This window comes from Felis catus, chromosome B3 (assembly GCF_018350175.1).
Source record: "Felis catus isolate Fca126 chromosome B3, F.catus_Fca126_mat1.0, whole genome shotgun sequence".
In the NCBI taxonomy this organism is placed as follows: domain Eukaryota; kingdom Metazoa; phylum Chordata; class Mammalia; order Carnivora; family Felidae; genus Felis; species Felis catus.
This window is the reverse complement of record NC_058373.1, coordinates 38,866,401-38,892,966: the sequence shown is the minus strand read 5'-3', so window position 1 is coordinate 38,892,966 and position 26,566 is coordinate 38,866,401. Positions and strand designations below refer to the sequence as shown.

At 45.9% G+C, this 26,566-nt stretch overlaps 1 protein-coding gene and 1 long non-coding RNA gene across 6 annotated transcripts in view; one reads left to right on the top strand and one right to left on the bottom strand.

The window, feature by feature from the left end:
* Positions 1 to 984: 984 nt before the first annotated feature.
* Positions 985 to 15,322, bottom strand: LOC123385885. Of its 2 annotated transcripts, XR_006599085.1 has the most exons (4): positions 12,489 to 14,176; positions 10,454 to 10,575; positions 1,899 to 2,041; positions 985 to 1,584 (listed from the first exon to the last, which is right to left on the bottom strand). It is a non-coding gene; the product is annotated as an uncharacterized LOC123385885 (long non-coding RNA). The 2 variants fall into 2 exon arrangements; XR_006599086.1 differs by lacking the exon at positions 12,489 to 14,176 and adding an exon at positions 14,992 to 15,322 and having other exon boundaries at positions 985 to 2,041.
* DIS3L (DIS3 like exosome 3'-5' exoribonuclease) overlaps positions 14,289 to 26,566 on the top strand; it is a 34,078-nt gene continuing 21,800 nt past the window's right edge. Inside the window, exons 1-2 of one of the 4 annotated variants that reach the window (XM_045059132.1) lie at positions 14,289 to 14,518; positions 15,819 to 15,972. In XM_045059132.1, coding sequence (XP_044915067.1) covers positions 14,380 to 14,518; positions 15,819 to 15,972 — 293 coding nt within the window. In that variant the 5' untranslated portion in view covers positions 14,289 to 14,379. Of the gene's footprint in view, positions 14,519 to 14,775; positions 14,908 to 15,025; positions 15,046 to 15,818; positions 15,973 to 26,566 lie in introns of those variants that run through there. The other 3 variants (XM_045059131.1, XM_045059133.1, XM_045059134.1) reach the window with 3 other exon arrangements.

Below are 26,566 nucleotides of genomic sequence, written 5' to 3'. Positions count from 1 at the left end.
AGGGAATTAAATTATCCCGAATACAAGCAGGAAAGTTATCCCACCAGCCGTTTGTCCTCCAACGACTCTTCCACTGAGATGGAACACAAATGAAAGTAAGCTGATTCTTCAGATAAATGGGATAATTTTAGACACCTACATGACCCTTTCGAATCGTCGACTCATTGATACCAATACCCAGAAACATCGGTCCTGCTAGCCACATTTTATAGCTGAAATCACTAAGGCCCAGGGAAGACAGGAAAGCAGCAGGGTCAATATTTGAATGTCCTTGTTTCCAATTTCCTAAACCTAAAATAATTGGGTTCACCCATGCTCCATTATGTAGAATGTACCCCATTCTGTAACTCTCCCCACTTACTAGCTGAAAGGTGGCGTGGCTGAGCCATTACTGCGTGGGTTCCAAATCTGGTTTACCATTCACCCAGTGCGTAGCCTGGGGCAATTACTCACCGCGTCTGTACCTCAGTTTCCTTGCTTATAAAATGTAGTTGGTAACAGTATCACAGTCAAGGCCTTTTCTTTTTTATTTTTTGGGGGGGATTAAATGAGAAGACAGGAAAAGTGGTTTGAGCGGTGCCTGGCACCTAGTAAAACCTTGAGAAACATTAGCTGTAATTAGCTGATACTGCATAGATTGACAAGCTCTTCAAGAAGTTGCAGACTTAGGGTAAAATTTAAAGACTTCAAGGGCTTCCTGGCTGGCTCCATCGGTGGAGCGTGCAATTCTTGATCTCAGGATTCTAAGTTTGAGCCCCACCTTGGGTGTAGAGATTAAAAATAAAAATCCCTTTTTTTTTTTTTTTTTTTAGTGTTTATTTTTAAGACAGAAAGAGTGAGAGAGCGCGCATGCGTGAGTAGGGGAAGGGCAGAGACAGAGGGGGAGACACAGAACCCAAAGCGGGCTCCAGGCTCTGAGCTGTCAGCACAGAGTCCTACGCAGGGCTCGAACTCACGAAATGCGAGATCATGACCCAAGCCGGAGTTGGACGCCCAACCGACGGAGCCACCAGGCACCCCAAAAATAAAATCTTTAAATCAATAAATATAGACAGACAGACAGACAGACTTCTAAGATGCGTACCAGCTACCACCAATGGCAATTACTTGGGAGGAGTAGACTTGGCGTGCTTTAGTATTGTTGGACTGACGATGTTGCAACAAACGTGTTGTACTATTGTCATTTCAAATAAATCAAGACAGAATATTTCAAAGCCTGCTTCACGGACCCACTGAGCCCTTGGAGTTCACCTTCCAGACTTTTTTTTTTTTTACATTTAACCTCCCTATTCCCTTGGCCCTTTGAAAAGATGCCCCATCCTCTCCAGGCTAACCTTTTGATGAGACCTTTTGATTATAATCCAGTGGTTGCTGATGTCTGCACTCCCGGACTGCATCTGCAAAGAGGCTTGCCGATACTGCAAAGCTTCTGCAGTGCAAGCACCCTGGGCTCAGCTCGACGAAGACCGCAGTCATGCGCCAGGGAAACCGAGCCATAAGCCGAGATTTCCATCAGCGACCCGGTGCTGAAAGCTGTCACAGCGTTCTGCTATCTGGGCACCAGGCTGTCCATCAGCACTTGGCCTGACAAGGAAAGGGAAAATGGAAAAGAGAAGCAAGCCGCCAAGCATCCTTCCCAGTGTGGCACTGCTTGGCATCACCATAGCCCACACCCAACCACGGCCCCGAAGACCACTGCGGCTCATGCACCTCCTAGAGGAGTGTGCAATTCAGAACTTCTGTGGAATTCTTGAGCACCTTCAACAGGACGTTCCATGTCCAGTGAGAGGTGCTGTAACAAATAGCAACTCTCCAGCAAATTTCTTAATATCCTTTGTAAAGCTGGAGGGTATTAGGGTAACGCTAGCCGCTATAACAAAAGTTTGTTGCTCCCTTACAAGAGTCCCCTGTGGATGCTCCTGGATTGGAGAAGCAGGACTCTGCTCTGTACAGCCCTTATAGGACCCAAGTTGATGGGGGAGGGAGAGGGTCTTCCGTCCTCAACGATGGCTTCCAAGATCCCCTGGGCTTCGGCATCCAGCTGATGGAACAGGAAGGAGGTGTGTTCATGGAAGGTTTTCCCGGACTAGGAAAATGGTGTCATTACATTCTGTGGCCACAGCTATCTATGTGCAAAGGAGGTTGGGAAATGTGGCTCATGTGTGTGCTAGAGGAAAAGAGTACATGGATTCGGTGAACAGAGAGCCAGTGTCTAGCTAAGAAATCACTTATTTTGGGGCATGTGGGTGGCTCACTGGGTTAAGGGTCTGCCTTCTGCCCAGATTATGATCTCATGGGTCGTGAGTTCGAGCCCCACATCAGGCTCTCTGCTTTCAGCACAGAGCCCACTTTGGATCCTCTGCCCCCCGTTCTCTCTGCCTCTCTCTCGCCCTCTCCCTCAAAAATAAATAAGCATTAAAAAAAAAAAAGTTAAAAAAAAAATCACATATTTAGGTTCAGTCGGTTAAGGGTCCGACCTCGGCTCATGTCATGATCTCGCAGTTCGTGAGTTTGAGTCCCGTGTCAGGCTCTGTGCTGACAGAGTGAAGTCTGGAGCCTACTTCAAATTCTGTGTCTCCCTCTCTGCCCCTCCCCCACTCACACTCTGTCTCTCTTGCTGTCTCAAAAAATAAATAAACCTTAAAAAAATTTTTTTTATATCACATATTTCCTTTGAGGGGTTGTGATAATGATTAAAGAAGACGTGGGGGTGGGTGCTTGGCTCATTAGCTACTGGGGAAGAGAGTAAGGATATAAAAAGAGGTGAGCAGTAGAAGGTCCAAGCAGGGACTAGACAGCGGGCTGAGCACTGAAAAGCTATTAAAGCACTTGCCAGCTAACCCAAAGACTCTATGCTAAGTTGGTCATTAATAATAATAATAATAATAATAATAATAATTAATTAATAAAAAGATAAATTGGTCATGGAATGAGTTAGATTGACACTAGGTTACCAGCCAACCTCAAGAAAATCTCTGTGCAGTGAAAATACGTTGTAAAACACCACACGATCTCCAAACCAGTGGCATATCCCTCTTAGATACTGGCTTGGTTCTGAGAGACCCAAAAACTTAGCGAGAAGAAGGAGGAGGGGGCAAGGGTGGGGAAGGGAGGGGGAGGAGGAGGAGGAAAAGGAGAAGGAGAACTTTAAATTCTAAAAAGTTGAACGCACCACCTTCCGGCACACCTGTTGATTTTATGTCTGAGAACTACAGTTCCAGAAGCTGTGGATATCTACAAAAATGGCAAAAAATCTTACTAAAAACAAACTAGAATTACCTAGCCATTATGAGGAATGTTCCAATTAGACAAGACTGCTCATTTAAGAAGTGCACTTGAAAACAAGGGTCCCTGAATTAAATAACGAATGGGATACCGATTTTAAATCTTGAAGTTTCCATTACACCATACACGAAAATAAACTCAAAATGGATGAAACACCTAAACGTAAGACAGGAATCCATCAAAATCCTAGAGCAGAAGGTAGGCAAAAACCTCTCTTTGACCTCAGCCGCAGCAACTTCTCACTCAACATGTCTCCGGAGGCAAGGGAAACAAAAGCAAAAATCAACTATTGGGACCTCATCAAGATAAAAAGCTTCTGCACAGCGAAGGAAACAATCAGCAAAATTAAAAGGCAACCGACAGAATGGGAGAAGATATTTGCAAATGACATATCAGATAAAGGCTTAATATCCAAAATCTATAAAGAACTTCTCAAACTCAACACCCAAAAAACAAATCATCCAGTGAAGAAATGGGCAAAAGACATGAATAGCCACTTTTCCAAAGAAAATATCCAGATGGCCAACCGACACATGAAAAAATCCTCAATATCACTCATCATCAGGGAAATACAAATCAAAACCACAATGAGATACCACCTCAAACCTGTCACAATGGCTAACATTAACAACTCAGGCAACAAGAGATGTTGGTGAGGATGCGGAGAGAGAGGATCTCTTTTGCGTTGCTGGTGGGAATGCAAGCTGGTGCAGCCACTCTGGAAAACAGTATGGAGGTTCCTCAAAAAATTAAAAATAGAACTACCCTACAACCCAGCAACTGCACTACTAGGAATTTATCCAAAGGATACAGTTGTGCTGTTTTGAAGGGGCACACGCACCCCTTTACGTTTATAGCATAAGGGGTTTATAGCAGCACTATCAGCAATAGCTAAAGTGTGGAAAGAGCCCAAATGCCCATCGATGGATGAATGGATAAAAATGTAGCATATATATATATAATGGAATATTACTCAGTAATCAAAAAGAATGAAATCTTGACATTTGCAGCTACGTGGATGGAACTAGAGGGTATTCTGATCAGCGAAATTAGTCAGAGAAACACAAATATCACATGACTTCACTCATATGTGGAATTAAGATACACAACAGATGAGCAGAAAGGAAGCAAAAATAATATAAATACAGGGAGGGGTTCAAACCATAAGAGGCTCTTAAATACAGAGAACAAACATGGCTGCTGGAGGGGTGGTGGGTGAGGAGATGGCTAAATGGGCAAGGGGCATTAAGGAGGGCCCTTGTTGGGATGAGCACTGGGTGTTACATGCAGGGGATGAATCTCTGGATTCTACTCCTGAAATCATTATTGCACTATATGCTAACTAACTTGGATGTAAATTAAAATTAATTAATTAATTAGAATCTTGAAGCCTCCAAAGGCTTCAAGATTTCAAAAGCGCTTCATTAAAAAATTCATCGCAAAAGGATAATGAAAAATTAAAGACACAGAGGTACCTTAAACAAAAAACAATAAGATTCGGGGTGCCTGGGTGGCGCAGTCGGTTAAGCGTCCGACTTCAGCCAGGTCACGATCTCGCGGTCCGTGAATTCGAGCCCCGCGTCAGGCTCTGGGCTGATGGCTCAGAGCCTGGAGCCTGTTTCCGATTCTGTGTCTCCCTCTCTCTCTGCCCCTCCCCCGTTCATGCTCTGTCTCTCTCTGTCGCAAAAATAAATAAACGTTGAAAAAAAAAATAAAAAAAAAAAGACAATAAGATTGACATGCCTCCTACTGTCCCTTTCCGTTCTCCTTTACCTGAGTACTAATGTTCTACTGATTTTCTATCTGAATTGCCTGTCCACTCTGAAGACAGTATTAAATTTTTTTTTCAACATTTATTTATTTTTGGGACAGAGAGAGACAGAGCATGAACGGGGGAGGGGCAGAGAGAGAGGGAGACACAGAATCGGAAACAGGCTCCAGGCTCTGAGCCATCAGCCCAGAGCCTGACGGGGGGCTCGAACTCACGGACCGCGAGATCGTGACCTGGCTGAAGTCGGACGCTTAACCGACTGCGCCACCCAGGCGCCCCTGAAGACAGCATTAAACAGTTCCCTTTAAAGGGCGCCTGGGTGGCTCAGTTGGTTGGGCGTCCCACTTCCGCTCAGGTCATGATCTCCCGGATCAGGATTTGAGCCCCACATCGGGCTCTGTGCTGACAGGTCGGAGCCTGGGGCTTGCTTCGGAGTCTGGGTCTCCCTCTCTCTCTGCCCCTCCCCTGCTCACGCTCTGTCTGTCTCTCTCTCAAAATAAGTAAACATAATAATAATAAAAAAAAATCACACAGTTCCCTTTTACGACAAAGCCACTCAAGATGGCAGCAGTCCTCCTTAGGTATCTCTCACTCCTTGGTCAAACGCCAAACTAAGGGCCGTAGTTAAAGAAATTTCCTAACCGCAGGGAGGATCCCCAAAAGGCTTTTGGAAAATCTGGAATCATCGCTGGGGCCTATGATCCGGGCTGCCGGATCTTTGTGAGCTTCTACACATGTTGGCAGGACCTGGTGAAGGCCCAAAGATAGACGCAGGAAGCAAAATGGCAAAAGCCGCTGAGGATGGTTTCAGAGATCCCCAATCTTTAGTATGTTCCCCTCATGGACCAGTAAAAGCTTGCAGTGCTTCTGCAATGCAGCAACTGACCCTTTAAAAGCCATTCCTTGGGGCACACGGCTGGTTCGGTGGGTGGAGCTTGCGACTCCTGATCTCAGAGTTGTAAGTTTGAGACCCACGTTGGATATAGAGATTACTTAAAAGTATTAAAAAATCTGAAAAAAAAAACAAAAAGCCATTCCTAGCGTCATCTCGGGCCACTGACTGGTTTGTCATTCAAACAGGCAAACAAAAGAAAGATGAACCTATGGCAGACTTTTTCATTTTATTTATTTATTTTTGAGAGAGAGACAGAGTGCAAATGGGGGAGGGGCAGAGAGAGAGGGAGACACGGAATCCGAAGCAGGCTCCAGGCTCTGAGCTGTCCGCGCAGAGCCTGATGCGGGGCTCGAACCCACAGACCGCGAGATCGTGACCTGAGCGGAAGTCGGATGCTTAACCGACTGAGCCACCCAGGCACCCCACCTATGGCAGACATTAAAGCCCATGTGGCAGCTTTCTTCCTACAGCTTCCAGCTTCCCAACAATAAACTAGGTCACACAACCCGCTCTAGCTGCCCTATTTACAAATGGATTCTCTCTTGAGATGGTAGATTGATAGAAACACAGGAAATAGGATGGGAAGCCAGCAGTTTGACTGACAGTCATGACCACAGCTGAGCACTTTGAAGGGACTTTGAAGTGAGACCATAAACAGAAGTTCACCAAACCATGGGCCTTACAGCCACAACAGCTCCAAGGGCAGAGACCTAAAACACGGGCCTCCAGCATTACACCCTCCATTACCAAAACACGGGGCCGGAAATCAATGTCTCAGTTGTAACCAACTGGGACTCCAAGGCCTGATACAGATTCTTCCACATCAGCTCAAATGCCCCCATATCTGCCCCCAAAGAAGGCCCCCATATGGTCCCTTCCCAGAGTTGATGGGACTCCAAGGGCCCCTCCGATAAACTGCTCCCAGTAATCCCTTTAAGCAGCCTATGGGAAACTAAAATTAAAACTGATGGGAATTCTTGCCAAATTCTGGTAGCTACTGGTGCTACACTTTCTATTTTAAACCCCACTCTCCTAGGACAATAAATCCCTCAGAGTGAAAAGAAGGTTTCCATAGTAAGGGTATCTAACGAAATTCAGAGAGAGTGTCTATCTCAAGCAGTACAAATGACTCTGTGACCTTTCACTGAAAACATCCCTTTTTTCTATGTGATTCAGGCCCAGTTAATCTATTAGGTAGAGATCTCCTTTCTAAATTAAAAGGGATAAGACATTTTGCCTCCATTGGAGACCTCACCTTAGCATTTCCTGACCAACTTGAACCTGATCTTTTATGTTCCCTACAAGGTCCTTGACACTGATGAGGAAGAATTTCAACAAAGTCCCCTGATGTAATCAAGGTGCCCCAAAATCTGCGGGCTACTTCTAATACTGACATTAGGAGAATAAAAAGTTCAGAGCCTATAAAAATTCAGATATAACTAAACCTCTGCCCAAATTGCCTCAATATCCACTAAAATTTGAGGCCACCCAAGGCCTCACACTCACTTCTTGCACCAACCCCTGTGATGTGCCAATCTTGTCAGTCCAGAAACCTGGGAGGGAAGATGGCAATTTGTCCGGGACTTGAGAAGTATTAACAAGGTAGTTATTCAGGGCACCTGGCTGGCTCAATCCGTGGAGCATGCGACTCTTGATCTCAAGGTCGTGAGTTTGAGTACCACGGTGGGCGTAGAGATCACTCAAAAAATAGAATCTTTAAAACAAACAAACAAGACGGTTATTCCCTGTTTCCCAGTGTTTCCAAACCCAAACACCCTTTTGTCGCGAGTTCCAGCTGCCTCCGGGTGGTTCTCTGCTGTAGACTTTTGTTCAGCCCCGCAGACCCTAAGAGCCAATATCTATTGGCTCCTACTCCTACTCTTTACAGTTCTTGGATCTCAGGCCTGGCTGGCTATCGTAGAGTATGGGTGCCTAATTTCCCTCTCGTGGCTTCCCCACACTGGGAACTTACTGGAGTGTCAGTCCCTGAACCCCTGCCTTGGGAGGATAAACACGAGCAGGCCTTGATAGGACCAAAACAAGCACTACGAGAACCATGTGTCTTAGATCTACGTGTCTATTCAAAACGCTTCACCTTATTTTGTGCATGAAAGAGAAAAGCAAGCCCTGGAAATGCTTATGCGAGAACACGGCAATAAACAGACCCGTTTCCTGGGATAGCAGACAGCTGGACTCCGTGGCTCTCCACCTATCCCCACTGCCTTTAGGCTATAGCCTCAGCTACAAAGTTCACAGAAGCCTTAGGACATGACATTTATTTACATACTTGACAGGCTGCCCTAAATCTTAACTCTGGATTGACTGAACATTGCTGTGCAAGCGGACTCCTCCTGCGCGATCCTTCCGCTTTCACGACCTAATTTACATCTTAAATGTTGCAAGGTCCTTAATCTACAACCTCTCTGCCTGATGAAGGTGAGCCCCGGGACTGTGAGGTAGGGACATCCCATCCCGTGACGCCGCTTCCTGCTTCAGAAGACACCACTTTGACTAATCCTGATCTCATTTCGTTTGCTGCTGAGTCACACTATCAAAATGAGAAAGGGATTTTCCAAGCTGGATGTGCTGTTACTATCCAATGTGAGCTCCTTGAAAGAGAGAATTTGCCACAAGCTAAATCCATCCAGCAGGGCTCCAGGCCCTTACCGGAGCAAGCCAGTTATCAAAAGGACGAATTGTTAACATTTACACTGATAGCCGGTATGCCTTTGGGGGTCATCCATGATTTGGAGATGTTATGGAAACAAAGGGGTTTTCCTACATCTTCGGGGGGGCCCCAGTCAAAAATGTACAAGGAGGAGGGGTGCCTGGGTGGCTCAGTAGGTTAAGTGTCCAACTCTTGGTTTCGGCTCAGGTCATGATCTCACAGTTCACGGGATCAAGTCTCAGGTCAGGTTCTGCACTGACAACGCACAGCCTGCTTGGGATTCTCTCTCTCCCTTTCTCTTCTCCTCCCCCCGCACACGCTTTCTCCCAAAATAAATAAATAAACATCGTTTTTCAAAAAGTGTACAACAAGTAAATGACTTCTGACTGCTATTCTCTCATCCTCCGAAATGGCTGCCATCAAAACTGAGGCATGAAAAGACGGAACCTGGGCATCCGGAAATGCCCTGGCTGATTTCCACGCGAGGGCAGTAGCAACAGACTCTATAGAGGTTGTGGCATGTGTGTGTAAGATCCATTCTGCTCCCGACCCCTCATTGCCAGACTTCTGCCATCTTGATGTCTTAACTACAACGTGGCTACCGTCTGCTCCTGGATCAGAGACCAGAATGGGTAAACAACGGTTGTAGATTAAATGCACCGTTGGGGCTACGGGGCACCCAAGACAGCCACTTGGTTCTTCCTTGCTCCCTGGCAAATCCTGTTTTTCGGTTTTTGCACTCCTTCACCCACCAAGGAGCAACTAAAGGGATTTATATTACAAGTAAACATGTGTGGCGAGACTTCTACAGAATTGCAAAAATGGTTCACCACCAATGCCTGATCCTGGAAAAACTATTTTCATTCCCAGAGGCCTCAAAACTCCTTTGTTGAGACCCTTTAAGCATCCACAGCCGGACTTCATTCAACTGCCACCTAGTGTAGGTTATCAATGCGTCATTGCTATTGCCTGTGCGTTTTCCGGATGGGTTGAAGCCTCACCCTGCCTGAAGCAAGGCAGATCCCCTCACAGTAGCAAAGAAATTAGAAAACATGTTTCCCACTTGGGGTATAACTTCCACAATCTCCAGTGATCAAGGCACCCATTTCAGTGGGCAAAACTACAAGCTTTGACAAAAACCTTACCAACCTCTTGCAATTATCACGGTTCCTATCACGCTCAATCATCAGGCAAGGTCGAGAGAATGAATGGGATCTTCAAACTTAAAAATCTCTAAACTTGCTGAAACTCCTGGATTCTGTCGGCCTCAGTATTGCCTCTGGTCTTGCTGAGTACTTGCAGACCGCCTTTGGGAAACATAAACTCACCCCACATAAGACAGTCACCGGTCAACCAACGTTTACTGGTCTACAACTTTCTGCTGATCCCTTATCTCACGCTAGTATGACCAGTTACTGTAAATCTTTCAAGTCTTAGGCTAAAGCCTGTCATCAACAGGCTAAAGAAACTTTCCCAATCCCAGTTCAAAGGGTCCTGCTCGTCACAGTCTGGAGCTGCTGTCTAGGTATTCTGGAAATGTCATTAGAAGACAGTTCTTGAATTCTGAGAAGGGACCTTACCGGGGTGCCCGGGTGGCTCAGTCAATCAAGCATCCAACACTTGGTTTCGGCTCAGGTCATGATCTCACGGTTGGTGAGTTCAAGCCCATTGCACCCCACATCGAGCCCCACATCAAGCCCTGCATCAGGTTCCACACTGGCAGTGCAGAAACTGCTTGGGATTCTCTCTCCCCCTCTCTGTCTGCCCCGTGTGCACTCTCTCTCTCAAAAATAAATAAATAAACTTAAAAAAAAAAAAGAAGAAGGGACCTTACCAAGGGCTCCTGACACTGATGTGAAGCCAGAAGGCACTGAGGGTTGGGTGGACATCTCACAGGTAAAGAAGGCCCCATGTGACATCTGATCCTAGGCAGATACTGGAAACTTCCAAATCAAACTGGTGAGAAAGACAAGTAGCTTCCATTGAGTAGACTGCTTTCACCCAAGATGCCAGATAAAGACTTCGTATTTTAAATATTTTTTTTTTCAACGTTTATTTATTTTTGGGACAGAGAGAGACAGGGCATGAACAGGGGAGGGGCAGAGAGAGAGGGAGACACAGAATCAGAAACAGGCTCCAGGCTCTGAGCCATCAGCCCAGAGCCTGACGCGGGGCTCGAACTCACCGCGAGATCGTGACCTGGCTGAAGTCGGACGCTTAACCGACTGCGCCACCCAGGCGCCCCAAGACTTCGTATTTTAAATAAACATGAAATCCTTTCTTTTTATTTCCATTACTCTGGCATTGCCTGTGCCATCATCTGTATCTCCCAGACCATTCCTAAGGAGGGTAACCTTTCAAACTGTTGAATGTCTCATCACAAACTCCAATCTGTCCATGATGCTAGAAACCACCATGGTCATTCCTATGACCAATTTCTCTTCTATGCCCAATGTCACTACAACGATAGACACCACCCCGCCACCCCCCGCCTTAGAAGTCTCTTATCAAGTTCCACTCAAATGGCCAGAAATCTAGTGCCTTGTTTTTACTTTTCACCAATGATAACTGTTTTACCCAAGTAGACACAAGTACCTATGTACATCTCAATACATTTGCACACCCACACTCCCATGATTACCTAACTCAGATCTGTCCCCAATCACAAAAAGACCTCACCGGCAGCACCCATCTTTACGAGGTATTTAGAACAACTGCTTTGTGCTGGGAGATTTACTTCCCAAATACACTGAAAACCCAACCGCGTCCTGGCTTGAACAGGCAAATGCAACAATCCCTGTGGGTGAATCCATTGATGGTATCACCTTAACAAGAATGCTTTGTGCCCCAACATGGTTTATCTTTGTCTGTGGTGGTTCTCATCCTCCTTGGGGCTATGAATTCCTAGATGGCTGACACAGAGTTGGGTAATAGCTCTTAGGGTACCTAACTGTGCCCCTAACCATTTACATTCAAACTAAGTCACCCCACTCCCCTGAATTTACATTGTCAACTTAGAAAGGACCTTTTTTTTTTTTTTTAACGTTTATTTATTTTTGAGACAGAGAGAGACAGAGCATGAACAGGGGAGGGGCAGAGAGAGGGAGACACAGAATCTGAAACAGGCTCCAGGCTCTGAGCTGTCAGCACAGAGCCCGACGTGGGGCTCGAACTCACGGACCATGAGATCATGACCTGAGCCGAAGTCGGCCGCTTAACCGACTGAGCCACCCAGGCGCCCCTAGAAAGGACCTTCTAAGAAACTTTCAAGATTCAGGATTTGCTTCCTTTCACAGGGTCCTACTTCCTTGACTAGGAATAAATGTGAATAAGAGTATGATCAGGGACCTCTCCTTAACTCTTGAAAATATTGCAGCATGTGCTAAGACAAAAGCTGCCCAACAAAAATCCCTAGACTCTGTGGCCAAGGTTGTTTTTGATAGTAAGATAGACCTCAGTACTCTTTCAGCTGAGCAAGAAGTAATCCGTGCTGTGGCCACCAGGACCACCTGCTGTACTGGATTAAGGCTTGAGGAGAAGTTGAAACAGTTACATAAGTAACAGTTACATAAATTGGGGCACCTGGGAGGCTCAGTTAAGCCTCTGACTTGCAGCTCAGGTCATGATCTCAGGGTTCATGAGTTCAAGCCCCACATTGGGCTCTGTGTTGACAGCTCAGAGCCTGGAGCCTGCTTCGAATTCTGTGTCTCCCTCTCTGTCTGCCCACCCCCCGCCCCTGCTCGTACTCTGTCTCTCTCTCTCTCTTTTTCAAAAATAAATAAAACATTTTTTTTTTTAAAGATCACTATACATGCCATTTGGCTTTAAAAGGTGCCTGCTTCAATGCGATCGGTTTTTCTTTGACTTACTTGATTTTGACTGGGTTGGGTCTTGGGGACCATGGCTCCAAAGTGCACTCCAAACAGTGGGAATTATTCTGCTCATAATAATCACAGTGGTCTCCCTAGTACACTCTGTTCCCTCCAAAGCTTTAAACGCAGGTGTAACAGCGACTAACCACCAAGCAAATGATCTCCCTAAGACCTGAACGCCAGAAAAGGAGTGAAGGAAACGACCATCTAGAAAACTGTGAACCTGGAGTCATGACCTGTGACTACCACGGAGATCCAGCAAAAAAACACATCTCAACCTGTGAAAATCACACAGAGGATCAGCAAAAGCTGTGAGAAGTACAGAGCTGCGCTAATGGCTTCAATTTTGATCACATGTTTCACTTGGGGGGGGCGGGGGGGGGGGAAGAAAGGAACAATAGGCCCCAAACTGCCCCCAGGACAGCAAACCAAGACTTAATTGGTCTCTGCCTCTCCCAGGAATGTGCCCTTAGCCAGTCTTTCTGGAATTATTTGATCCACTCTAGTGAGGTGTTCCGCATGATTGATCCCCCAACTCTTCCTCCAAGGGAAGGTAACCTTGCCGGAAACAATCCACTCTTTGTTCAGAACTTCCTTTTCCACTTCCCTTCGTCCTAAAAACCCTTCCATTTTGTACAGCTCCTCAGAGCTCCTTTTCTGTTTGCTAGATGGGATGCTGTGTGATTCATAAATCCTTAAATACAGCCAATTTGATCTTTACATTTACTTGAATTTTTTTTTAACAATAGGAAGCGCTAATGTTCCCAGCCGGCTGGTTAAACTGCCTTAACTAGAGCTCAAGGAGACTGTAAAGCCCTTAGATACAAGAGCTATATTTTATTCATCTGTGAATAACACAGTAATGAGTTAAGAGCCTGCTTTGGATTCAGCCAGTTCTTGGCTTGAGTATTGATTCTACCACTTAATAACTGGGTAACCTTGGCCACTTAACCTTCCTACTCCCGTCTCATCATCTGTAAAATGGGAGTAATAATGCCTGACTCCATTGACTTGTGGAAATTACATGGGACGCTTGTATGTCATGCTTTTGGTACAGTTCCTAAGTCTTCGCTGAGTGCGTGGAAGAACAGTGGCTTCTACCCAACGAAGAGTGTGCGATCCCCCCGAACAAACTCTGAATCTCCAAGTTTAAAGGAGAATTCCTTTGCCAGAGGCTGCAAATGCCCTAAAGCTGGGATTGAATAGATAAGTGTTTACCTCAAGGAAATGGATTGGTTTTCATTTTATCTGTATTATTTGAATTTTTATAGGGATTAAAAATACATGAAATTAAAAATAAATACGACTTTTTAAGGGGGAAAAATGCTGGGCTGGCAGGGTTGCTGGCTTATTCGCTCAATCTTTTAGCTCTTTTTGGAAAGCAAGACCAACCAAGAGAAAACACTAATAATTACCCCCTCCGCAGCTCCCATTCCTGTATGGCCCCGGGGGTCTAATAACCCTTCAGAGTTGCACCAAATCTTTCTTCACCAGGCTTTAAACCAGCTTCCAGATATTCCACAGATCTTATATCTAAGTGTTTTGGGCGGTTTCCACCTTTCCCAGCCCCCAGGCAACGGTAGGCAGGGGAGAAACTGAGGCGGGGCTGCTGTAGCCTGCCGGGGCTGGAGCACGCCCGCCGCGGGGCTCCTCCAGCTCTCAGCCCCGGACGCGGCCGTTAGGGCGGTTCCTGCGCCCCTCGGGGCGCTCCGGCGGCTATCTAGGGGTGCCCGGGAGCCCGCGTAGACCAGGCCGCCCGGCCGAGGGGGCGGGCCCCGAGCCGCGGCCTCGCTTCCGCCCGCGCCGCGCCTCGCCTGCCGCCTCCCGGCCGCTCGCTCGGGGCGGCCTCGCAGGGCCCGGAGCCGTGCCCCCGCCGAGCGCCGCCGGCATGCTGCAGAAGCGGGAGAAGGTGCTGCTCCTGAGGACCTTCCAGGGCCGGACGCTGCGGATCGTGCGAGAGCACTACCTGCGGCCCAGCGTGCCCTGCAACAGCCCGCTCTGCCCGCAGCCCGCCACCTGCCGCAACGGTCAGAGTCCCGGCCGGGCCGCAGCGCGGAGAGCCGGGCGGCGGGAGCGAGGGTGGCGGGGCCGTCCGTCCGCCGGGAGGCGCCGGGCCGCGGCAGGAGGCGGAGCGCGAGGCCGCCGGGTCTCCGCCCGCCCAGGCAGCAGCACTCGGGCCCGGCGGGCGGCGGGGCTGCGGGTGCGGAGCCGGAGGCCCGGCGGCCCCGGAGCCGCCCCGACGGCCGCGGCGCGCTGCTTCTGGGGCTCTCCACTTCCGGGCCCAGAGCCCGGCGGCCCGGCGATCGGCGCTTTCCGAGGGCCCCGTGGGCGCCGGAACCGGCCTCTTCTGCGCCCCCAGGATCGCGAGATCGTGAAATGGGGCGAGGGTGCTGAGCCGCGGGGCCCGCGGCGCGAGGTGGGGCGCCATCCCGCGGCGCGGGCGCCCAGAGCTCCTGCTGCCGCTCATTTGACACTTTTTACTCCCCACAAATTTTCTGACCTGCCAGCCCAGATGCCTCAGACTTTCAGCCAGTGGAGAGTCCTCTGCACTAGGGTTTGCGAATTGTCTGGGCCCTCGTTGTACAGGAAGGTCACGGGAAAGCTGGATTTGGAGCTGCCGTGCGCTACACCTTCCCCCACTTGTTTTCTCAGCTGCAAGGGTGGCCGATTTAACGAGGGAGATTACTGGTTCTCTTCCCTCTGGTGGGAGGGGGGCGTGAGGGTCCTTCCCAGCGAGTATTTGGAATCCTCAGTTTATGGTTAAGGTGAACATTTCGTTTCCACCTTGGCGAACCAGGTCCCTGAGATGCGGGCCGGGTGGAGAGCCTAACCAATGCCCTTGCTGGCACTGAGCATCCTTTCCAGTCGATTCCGGCTTTGTGGCCCCTGGAGGCTTCCGGGCATGTTCACAAGCTTGATTCAGAACCCGCTTGAAACTGCCAGGCGTAAACAAGTGGTTTACTTGTATATTTGGAAGGACCCCACTTGAATGCCGTTCGAGTATGTCCGTGAGTTAACATAAATAAATATTTAGGTTGTGCTGAGGATTTGCTGGTTTTTAAAAAATTAGTCATCTTCTGCACCCCTGGCAACACCACACAGCACGCTGAGTCTCTTCGCAGCTTCAGAAAAATGAAGATGCTGAATTTACCTGAATTTACCTGAACTTGGGGCCTCTACCAAAGTAGATGTGTCATGTCCTTCGAAAACTTTAGGGTGTAGTTAAGACTGGAAGTTATCTTGCAAACCGGAGCACCATGACCTTGAAATAGTAATAAGCCAGGCTTGCAAACGTCTAATCGCTTACGTTTTGAATTATGTTTTTAGATGGGAAACTCTTGTCGAGTGATGTGACTCATTACATGATCCCAGATTGGAAAGTTGTTCAAGATTACCTCGAGATCCTTGAGTTTCCGGAGTTGAAGGGAATTATTTTCATGCAAACGGCTTGTCAAACTGTGCAGCATCAAAGGGGCCGGAGGTATCTATTTCACATTATTTATTTATTTATTTTTATATGGCGTGTTTTTCTTTTCCCCTTTAGAAAAGGTCCCTTGTTGGAGGAATTCATTATTTTGTCTGAAGGGACTTTTTGAACTAATTTGGTATTCTCTTTGCTGGTGAGGAAGGCAGTAACGTTATTTTATATTTCGGCTTCAACACCTGGCCAGGAGCTCTGACTGTAGATCAATAAACTGCAGTGTCCCCAGCATATGGGTATTTAAGATTCTTGGCTTTTGGTTTGCATTTAGTTGCTCAATACATTGTTTTTCAGAAGCCTACACTTTGGGGGGGAAGGGGAAAGAGTACTGCTGTATTTTTAAATTTTAAACTGTTTATTGTGATACAAATTGCACTTGTAGTGATTTACTTCATGAAACCAGAAGTAACTTGGTTTATATTTGCATTACTAGTAAAACTACGAACCATACTAATTGTATTTGCTAAACAAAGGATCTCTGATTGAAATCAGTCCAAAAGGCTTGCCTTGTACCTAAATGAAGAAGAATTGTTTGCTCACCTTTGAAACAATTGTCTGAAAAATGGTTTGGCTTCATTTAACATGGGGAAAGGATTTATGATTTCAACGTGAAGACTGCTTAGAACCACCATATTAGAATTATGCATCCAACCTCTTAACACCCCTCGTTATTTAGAAAGCAGAAACTGTGTGTTTATCCTTTTTTAAGTGTTGTGGCTCCTTCAGACGTTGACGGTAAGAGATAAAGTGTGTTTATTTGTATATGAAAATGATGAGTTGTCATTACATGCTCTGTTCAAAAAAAAGCGCATTAACTAGATTGCAGGTCTTTCAGGTTGAATATTTTTAAATGAGTCTGAACTTGATTTTGTTCAGACACACAGCTAGAGACGTTTATACACATCCAGGTTTGAACGCTGCTCCAGGTGTCGTATTTCAATTTCTGCTACTAAAATCAATTTGTGGCTATCATTCAGATTGCGCGCACTCTGCTGAGGCTTTTCAGCTTCTGTTTTCAAAAATATTTTTAATATTAAGGGTTGTTTTAAAAACCAATTCCTGGGACACGCAAAAGCAAAGAATTGGAATTTAAATGTCTTTTCTCCTGGACATTTCAAAAGTCGTTAAATTGATGAAAAACTATTGTTTTTCCACCATGTCTCTAAATATACTAAAAGCGAAAACAAAGGATGAGGAGTGGTGAAATAGGCCGATACGATAACATCTTGGTTTTCCCATTTGGTAAGCACATTTTGAGCTCATAGTTCCAGGCCTTATAGAGTACAAAAAGAAGTACGGTTGACTCTTGAACAACATGGGGATTAGAGGCATGGACCCCTACACAGGCAAAAATCCATATATATATAATTTCTGATTCCCTCAAAACTTAACTAATAGCCTACTGTGGACCAGAATCCTTCCTGGTAACATAAATAGCCGATTAACATATGTTTGGTATGTTATATTCTATATTGTATACGGTATTCTTTTTTTTTTTTTTTAATTTTTTTTAACGTTTATTTTTGAGACAGAGAGACAGAGCATGAACAGGGGAGGGGCAGAGAGAGAGGGAGACACAGAATCTGAAACGGGCTCCAGGCTCCGAGCTGTCAGCACAGAGCCCGACGCGGGGCTCGAACCCACGGACCGTGAGATCATGACCTGAGCCGAAGTCGGACGCTTAACCGACTGAGCCACCCAGGCGCCCCTATATACGGTATTCTTGCAATAAAGTAAGCTGCTCAGGCAGTTAAGCCTCCAACTCTTGATGTCGGCTCAGGTCATGATCTCATGGTTCGTGAGTTCAAGCCCTGCATCGGGCTCTGCACTGACAGCATGGAGCCTGCTTGGGATTCTCTCTCTCCCCCTGTCCCTGCCCCTCCCCTGCTCCTGCTTGCTCTCTTTCTCAGAATAAATACCTTTACAGTGCTGTACCATATTTACTGAAAAAAAAAAAACCAAAAAACAAAAACCTCACATAGAAGTGGACCCCCACAGTTCAAACCCAGGTTGTTCAAAGGTCAACTGTATTAGTCCCTCTCTCAACAGACCTGTTGTCTTGTTGGGTTAGGTGCAAGAAGGTAATGGTGGCACACCTTAGACCCAGGCAGTATTATTTAATGTAGACTGTACAAAGTGCAGAGGTAAATACAGGGTGTGAGGGTTCAGCCCGAAAGCTCTCCGAAGGAAATAGGTTTGACCTTGGTCCTAAAGCAAGGGTGCTGGACGTAACTGATGAAGAGAAAGAGGAGGCAGGACAAGGAAGCAGCAGGTTTGGGTCTTGGTGCTTTGTGTCCCTGGTAAGCAACCGGCACTTTGTACTCAGGTTGAAACCGCTAAATGACCAAAATTACCTGAGCCCTAGAGAGTGTCATATATTGAAAGCTAACTTTATAATTGATCCCAACTGTTGAATATGGAAGAGCCAGGGAATATGCTTTATTAATTTAGACTTCAAAAGCGTTAGGTAGAAGTTATTGGTAGAAGTTATTTTTATTTTTTATATTAAAAAAAGTTTTTTTTAATGTTTATTCATTTTTGAGATAGAGAGAGAGCTTGAGTGGGGGAGGAGGAGCAGAGAGAGAGGGAGACACAGAATCCAAAGCAGGGTCCAGGCTCCGAGCTGTCAGCACAGAGCCCGACGTGGGGCTTGAACTCACAGACCACGATTTCATGACCTGAGCCGAAGTCGGACGCTTAAACTACTGAGCCACCCAGGTGCCCTGTCCTTGGACTTTTTATATTTAATCGCAAGTGGCCTAGCAGAGGCTCTCTGGTGTTTTGCTTCATTTAATGTTGGAAAATGTTTTGTTCTGTTTTTCAGTTCTTCCTTGGAGGTTTTTGAGATGCTAGTAAATAATTCATTCTATTTGATATGCTTTTAGCAACATTATTGCTTAGAAAAGCTTTGTCAATTAAAAATACCTGGTTGGTCTAGTGTCTGGTGTAAGGATGCCTTGCTTTCTCTCCTGTGGACCCCTTCCTGAATTCCTTCATTATAGCTTCAGAGTCTCAACAGTTTCTCAGTATATGATATAAGACTGGAATTACAGGGGTGCCTGGGTGGCTCAGTTGGTTTCGGCTCAGGTGGTGATCTCACAGTTCTGTGAGTTCAAGCCCCACATCGGGCTCTGTGCTGTCAGCCCTGAACCTGCTAGGGATTCTCTCTCTCTCCTTCTCTCTCTGCCCCTACCTCCTGTGTACCCTCATGCACTCTCTCCCTGCCTGTCTCTCTCTCTCTCTCTCTCTCTCTCTCAAAAAATAAACTTAGGGGCGCCTGGGTGGTTCAGTCAGTTAAACGTTCAACTCTTGATTTCAGCTCAGGTCATGATCTCACAGTTTGTGAGATCAAGCCTCACATCGGGCTCTGTGCTTACAGAGTGGAACCTGCTTGTAATTCTCTCTCTCTCTCGGCCCCTCCCCTGCTCACACACTCTCAACATAAATAAATAATTAAACATTAAAAAAAAATAAACTTTAAAAATTTTCAAATACTGAAATTATAGAATATTATAATTGGAAAAGATCTAAGAGGTCAAATGATCTAATTCACCATTCAATATTAAGTATTACTCAACATGAGTAATGTTATTGACTTTGTTTCTAAAAGGCTTTTTATAGGCTTTTTTCTCATGGACACCCAGTGTTAATTTATTCGATTGTATTATTACTTAAACGTGTTTAAACATAAATCTAGGTGTAAAGTCCTCACGCTTAAGTACTTGCTACAGCCCTAAACGCAAACCAGACCTTCATATTAAATAAACAAATTTACAAATTAAAAAGATTGCAAATGAACTTTAATTTAATGCAACAGATGACATTGTTTTACTGAGATGAAATCACCAGAGTTGAGTTTAACCATAAAAAGACATAGTGTCTTACCTGGTTCTGTATTTAATATGATCTTGTATTTTGATTTCAGTAATATCAATGCAGAAAGTGGTCATAGAAGCATAATACATAAAGCATTATCAAAAAGTGTTGAGTTTTTGATTGTTGAGGATAATCACATGTCACATGTTCTGCCATCCAGCAATCCTCAAATGCTTATTCAGTGATGGATTTCTTTTTTTTTAAGCTTATTTATTTTGAGAGAGAGAGAGAGAGAGAGAGAGAGTGTGTGTGTGTGTGTGTGTGTGTGCGCACGCAGGAGGGGCAGAGAGAGAGGGAGGGGGAGAGAGAATCCCAACCTGGCTAGGCACCATGAGCCCGGAGCCCGCCGTGGGGCTCGAACCCATGAACCATGAGATCATGACCCGAGCCAAAATCAAGAGTTGGTTGTTTAACAGACTGAACCACCCAGGCGTCCCAGTGAGGGATCATTTGATGACTCTGTGAGGCTGTCTTGTCCACAGCATTCATCCATCCGTTTATTCAACAAATACTCAGAGATCGCGTGTGCCAGAAACTTGTGCTGGCGCTGAGGATGCAGTGATGAACAAAAGCAGACACAGCCTTGAGGGGGAGACAGGTGCTACTCAGATAATCATGCAGATGGAGGACTACAGCTGTGACAGATGCCCTGAGAGACAGGTGCGTGGTCCCAGGAGAGCCTAAGTTAGGGAGGAGAGGAAAGGCTCCTGAGGGAGATGCCTGCCCTGGGCTCTAGGGGATGGGTAGGAGTGAACCAGAGAGAGAAAAGAGAAAAGCCTTCCAGGTGAGGGGGCTGCTGTGCAGGGTGTGGGGAGGGGGGGGTTGGCTCCCTCGAGGAACTGAAAAAGGCCCCGGCTTGGATGAGTCTCTGGGATGTTGGTGAAGGGTTGTAAGCAGGGTGGGACGATATATATGATCACATTCCTACTTTGAAAAAGTGACGGGGGGCGCCTGGGTGTCTCAGCATCCGACTCTTGATTTTGGCTCCGGTCACTAGCTTCACGGGTTTGGGCCCCACGTGGGGGGCCTGCTCTGACAGCAGGGATTCCCTCCCTCTCACCCTCTCTCTCTCTCTGCCCCCGACCTGCTCATGGGCGCTCTCTCTCTCTCTCTCTGTGTATGTCTCTCTCTCTTTCAAAGATCATTTTTTTTTTTAAACTTAAAAAAAGGGAAAGAAACGATGACTGGGCCAGTGGAGAAGCTATTACTTTAGTTCACATGAGAGGTGCTGGTAGCTTAGAGATGGAAAGAAATAGAAATATCCAACAGCATCTTAGTAGGTAAGAGTCTGTAGAAGTCTCTAAGTATGTAACCAAGAGAACCGAAACTCTCTCCACACAAAATTTGTGCACAAATGTTCATAGCAGCTGTGTTCATAACAGCCCCAAAAGTGGAAACAGCTCAAATGTCCATCAACTGATAATGGTTACACAAAGCATGGTTTATCCATACGAGGGAATACTGTTCAGCCATAAAAGGAATGAAGGACCAACACAGGCTACAAGCATGGATGAACCTTGAAAATATTGTACTAAGTAAAAGAAGCCAGCCACATGAAAGTTCATTTTTCTATGATTCCATTTATGTGAAATGCCTGGAATCGGTAAATCCAAGAGACAGAAAATAGACTAGTGGTTGCCAGGGGCAGGGGAATGGGGAATGATTGCTTAATGGCTCTCAGTTTCTTTTTGGGGCGATAAAATGTCTGGACCTCGTGGTGATGGTTGCATAACTCGGTGACTGTACTAAGTTGAATTGTATGTTTTAAAAGGGTTAATTTTAGGGGCGCCTGGGTGGCTCAGTCGGTTGAGCGTCTGACTTCGGCTCAGGTCATGATCTCACAGCTCGTGAGTTCGAGCCCCGCATCGGGCTCTGTGCTGGCAGCTCGGAGCCTGGAGCCTGCTTCAGATTCTGTGTCTCCCTCTGTCTCTGCCCCTAACCCACTCGCATTCTGTCTCTGTCTCTCTCAAAAATAAATAAACATTAAAAAAAAGAAAAAAGAAAAGGGTTAATTTTATGGTATATGAATTGTATCTCAGGAAAGCTGAAGAAAACCTACAAAACTTATTAGTGGAGTTGGATATGTGAGGTCAGAGAGAAGATGGTGTTAAGGCCGACACCGAGTTTCTGGTTTACATAACTAGATAGAAAGAGGGAGTGCTGGGGGAGGTCCAAAGGGGTGTGACTGGGGGTCATTCCTTTGAGGTTGTCTTTGAGGCTTCCAAATGGCAGTGTGGTTTAGAGGACATCAGATGGCCCAAAATATACTCCGTTGAAAATGTTTTAATACTACCACCTAGGGGCATCTGACTGGCTCAGTCCGTGGAACATGTGACTCTTGATCTCGGGGTTGTGAGTTCAAGCTCCACACTGGGCATAGAGCTTCCTTGTAAAAACTCTGGGGCGCCTGGCTGACTCAGTCAGAAGAGCATTGATCTTTCTCTCTCTCTCTCTCTCTCTCTCTCTCTCTCTCTCTCTCTCTCTCGATCTTGGGGTTGTGAGTTTGAGCCCCACGTTGGGTGTAGAGTTTACTTAAATAAATAAAACTTAAAAAACTCAAGGACCTCTGAAAGTAAGCTTCTGAGACCCTAGCAGGATTCTGCAAAAACTGGTTGAAGAAACACAACATTGTACATCCCTGGACTGGTTGTGGGACGCCCACTCCTAACCCCCGGAGAATATAGTCTGGGGGAGGGGACGTTGCATCTGTACAAAAGTCCATCTTAAGAAGGCAAGTGTAGCCATATCCCTACGAAATTGTTTGAAATGTTTAAATAATAGAGATTTGGGGGAGTGTTTAAGCCAATCTAGGGAAACCAGGGTTCTTCTGTGAGACTGGAATTTTTTAAACTTCAGATCATTTTGCTGTACTTGACTCGCTGAAACTGCTGTTCTCCTGTCATTCAGGCTAAACTTGTTCAAGGCGCTGTGATCTGCTGGCTCCGTGCAGGATCCTCATATATCTAATCCCATCGTATGCACCACCAGCCCTGACTAGCAAAAAAATATGACTATATTGTGTGTATGCACTATTAAATTACAACCATAAGCCCACATGCCTATAAGAAAACTTGACTGTCACACTCAGAGTGATTCACTATTTCCTGCTTTCCCCATTAATATTCTTGGGCCATTTGTTCATTTGTCTTACCCTGCTGATAGGTAGCTGACAAATGGAAGCGTGCCCTACAAGTCTAAGGGAAATATATGGGAGTGAAACTTTAAATTGAGAAAATTCTTTTTTGCGAAGTTACATATTTTGCTAAACATGGGGAAGGATTGTCATTCCTCTAATTTGTTGGTAAACGACCTGGGTCTGGCTTGTGGAACACCAGTTTTTGAGGACAGGGTTGGAGACTCCCCGGGCCTAAGTGCACGTGTCAGGGGCGCCTGGGTGGCTCAGTCAGTTAAGCGTCCAACTCTTGATCTCCGCCCGGGTCACCATCTCACGGTTCGTGAGTTCGAGACCCAAGACCCATGTCGGGGGTGCTGTCAGCACAGAGTCTGCTTGGGATTCTCTCTCTCTCTCTCTCTCTCTCTCTCTCTCTCTCTCCCCCCCACCCTCTTTCCCTCTCCCTCTCTCCCTCTCCCTACCCCTCCCCTGCACACGTACTCTCTTTCCCAAAATAAATATTTTAAATATATATATATATATATATATATATATATATATATATATATATATATAAAGTGTGATAGCAAATCAGGGGATGTGTGCAGAGCCTAGCAAAACTGTAACTGAGTTCTGAAAATGTCAGGGTTTGTTCTGACACCCTGTTGTCTTGTATTTGGACCACTGTTGTCACAAAGAGATGAGAGTTCATTTATGCATTTGGAAAACATTTCTTGGGCATGTGAACCACTGTCTGCTATCCTGAACTTTCTGTCTCCTCTCTCCTCCCTTGGCCCTTTGTCTGGCTAACTCTCACTCACCTTTCTCATCTCAGATGTCATCTCCCCCGTCCCTCCCATGTTCTTGTCACACTCTGCACCTCTCCCCGTCATGGCACTTCTCCCACTGAAATGGCTGGTTCTGATTTTTGTTTTTATTTTGTTTTGCCAGTTAGCCTAGCTGTTTTTTTTTTAATTGTGGTAGATGTATTTGGCATAAGATTTCCCATTTTAAACACTTTTTTAAAGTTTATTTATTTTGAGAGAGAGAGAGAAAATCCCAAGCATCTCCGCATTGTCGGCGTGAAGCCCACTGTGGGACTTGAACCCACAAACTTTGAGATCATGACCTGAGCCACAGTCAAGAGTCAGATGCTTAGCCAACTGAGCCATCCAGTCGCCCACCGCTTTTCAGTTTATAGGTCAGTGGCCTTGAATACATTCACATTTCGTGCAGCTCTCACCACCGTCCTCTCCAGAACTTTTTTCCATCTCCCTAAACTGAAACTCTACACCCATTAAATACTAACTCCCTACCTCCCTCTCCGCCTAGCCTCCTGGCAACAACCATTCTACGTCCTGCATCTATAAACGAGACTAAGTACCTTACGTCATATAAGTGGAATCTTACACAGTGTCCCTCCTTTTGCGACCGGCTTATTTCGCTTAGTTAGCATCACGCCTTCATGGTTCATCCATGTTGTAGCCTGCGTCAGAACTTCCTTTCTAAAGACTGGAAAATATTCCCGTGCATGTACATGCCGCATTTTGTTTATGCATCCGTCTGTCGTTGGACACTTGGGTTGCTTCCTTGGTTCCTTTTGGCTATTGTGAATGATACTGCCACGAACATTGATACAGGAATGTGTCCTTGACACCCTGTCTTCAGTCCTTTGGGGCATACACCCAGAAGTGCAGTTGCTGGGTCATAGGGTAGTTCTTGGTTTAATTTTCTCGAGGAATGGTAATTTTGCCATGGCCGCCGCAAGCCCGTGGCCACCGCAAGCAAAGGACAGAAAGGAGATGCTTAGATGGTGTCCCCTGAGGGCGCTCAGTGGAGCAAAAGGGAAGGAATGCAGCCAATATTTGCTAAATGAAGGACCTTCAATATAGAAGGTAATTGGTAAACAAAAAAGTGCACTAAGTCCAGGTGCTTTATTAGGGGTAGATAAAGGGCGCCAATACTGTGGACGATAAGATCAGGAAAAATGGGCGATATTTTTTCAGTGTCGTCTCTGAAATAATAAATTACAGTTGTTTATGAAGTCTCCTCTAAAATCCTTAATTGCGTAAGAAATAAGCGCTCCTTTAGAAGAATTTGTGCATTACAGAAATGGGTCCAGCAGAAAGTAAAAGTTTTCACCTTACTACTGTGCAGGGACGGGCACTGGGAACAGGGTGGTGTAGACTCCTCTGTGCATATCCTAAGAGTTTTAAAAGTGACTTCAAATATATCTTTGTGAAGGTGGGAAGACTACCAGTTAGTTACGTTCCAGGCATTTCTGAGATGGGGTGGGGGGCAGCTTTTCTTGGCGCAAGGGGGATCCTGTCAAGGACAGCTGCCATTCACAGCAACGACACCGAATCCTTTTGTTGATTATGAAATTGTGTAAGTGCTATTACTTGATGATTCTTTTTAAAATAGCTCAAAATTAGAATTACTAAGAAAATAAAATCACTGTGTCTTGTTTTCTAATTAAGTGTTAAGACGATACAGATATTGGTGATTAGCATTTACTTAAAGAAGAGAAGTTGGAGAGTTCTTTTGCTTAAATATAAAGACTCATTTAAAAAAATTTAATGTTTATTATTTATTTTTGAGAGAGGGAGAGAGACAGAGTGTGAGTGGGGGGGGGAGGGCCAGAAAGAGAGGGAGACACAGAATCCGAAGCAGGCTCCAGGCTCTGAGCTGTCAGCACAGAGCCTGACATGGGACTCGAATCCACGAACCACGAAATCATGACTTGAGCCGAAGTTGGATGCTTAACCGACTGAGCCACCCAGGCGCCCAAAGACTCATTTTTTTTTTTTTAAAAAACATGGCAGCGGGCTGCGGGTAGGAATGGGAAAGCATAAATTTTATTATGTTAAAACACATCTTGGGGCGCCTGGGTGGCTCAGTCGGTTAAGCGTCCGACTTCGTCTTCAGGTTATGATCTCATACCTCGTGAATATGAGCCCCATGCTGACAGCTCAGAACCTGGAGCCTGCTATGGATTCTGTGTCTCCCTCTCTCTCTGCGCCTCCCCCACTTGCACTCTGTCCCTCCCGAAAATAAATATACATTTAACAAAGAACACATGTTAAATGCCAATCATCTCCCTTGGGTGATTTATATGTTAATTTAACATCTAGTTTAATATCAATCCATTTTTAAGTAAACAATTGGCTTCCTTTAAGATAACTGTGAACATTTTCTGTATTTCATATCACCTCGACTATCGAAAAGCACCTTCTGAAAAAGAAAAGAGAAAAACACCATCTTAGATCCTGACCCGTATGAGGTGCAGATTTGATGAGAGACTTTGGCTAGCACTATCGGAAGGATCTCCGTTTGGAAGAAACCTGAAAACTTTGTTAGTTGTCTGACAGATGGCAGCTAGCCGTCATTCATGTAAATGAGTTGGCTGCGTAAATAAAATTCACAGATAAATCCCCAGACTTCTTTCCGTCACCTGAACTTTTCTGGGGCTGCCAGCACAAAGTAAAATGTACCAGTGCCTACTGCCGTTTCTAGAACAAAGCGAGGTACAAGAGTAAAGTGCCAAACTCTGCTTTGCCTGCTATCCTCCGCGAGCCTCTGAAGAGGGGGCCGTGCGGGGCAGGG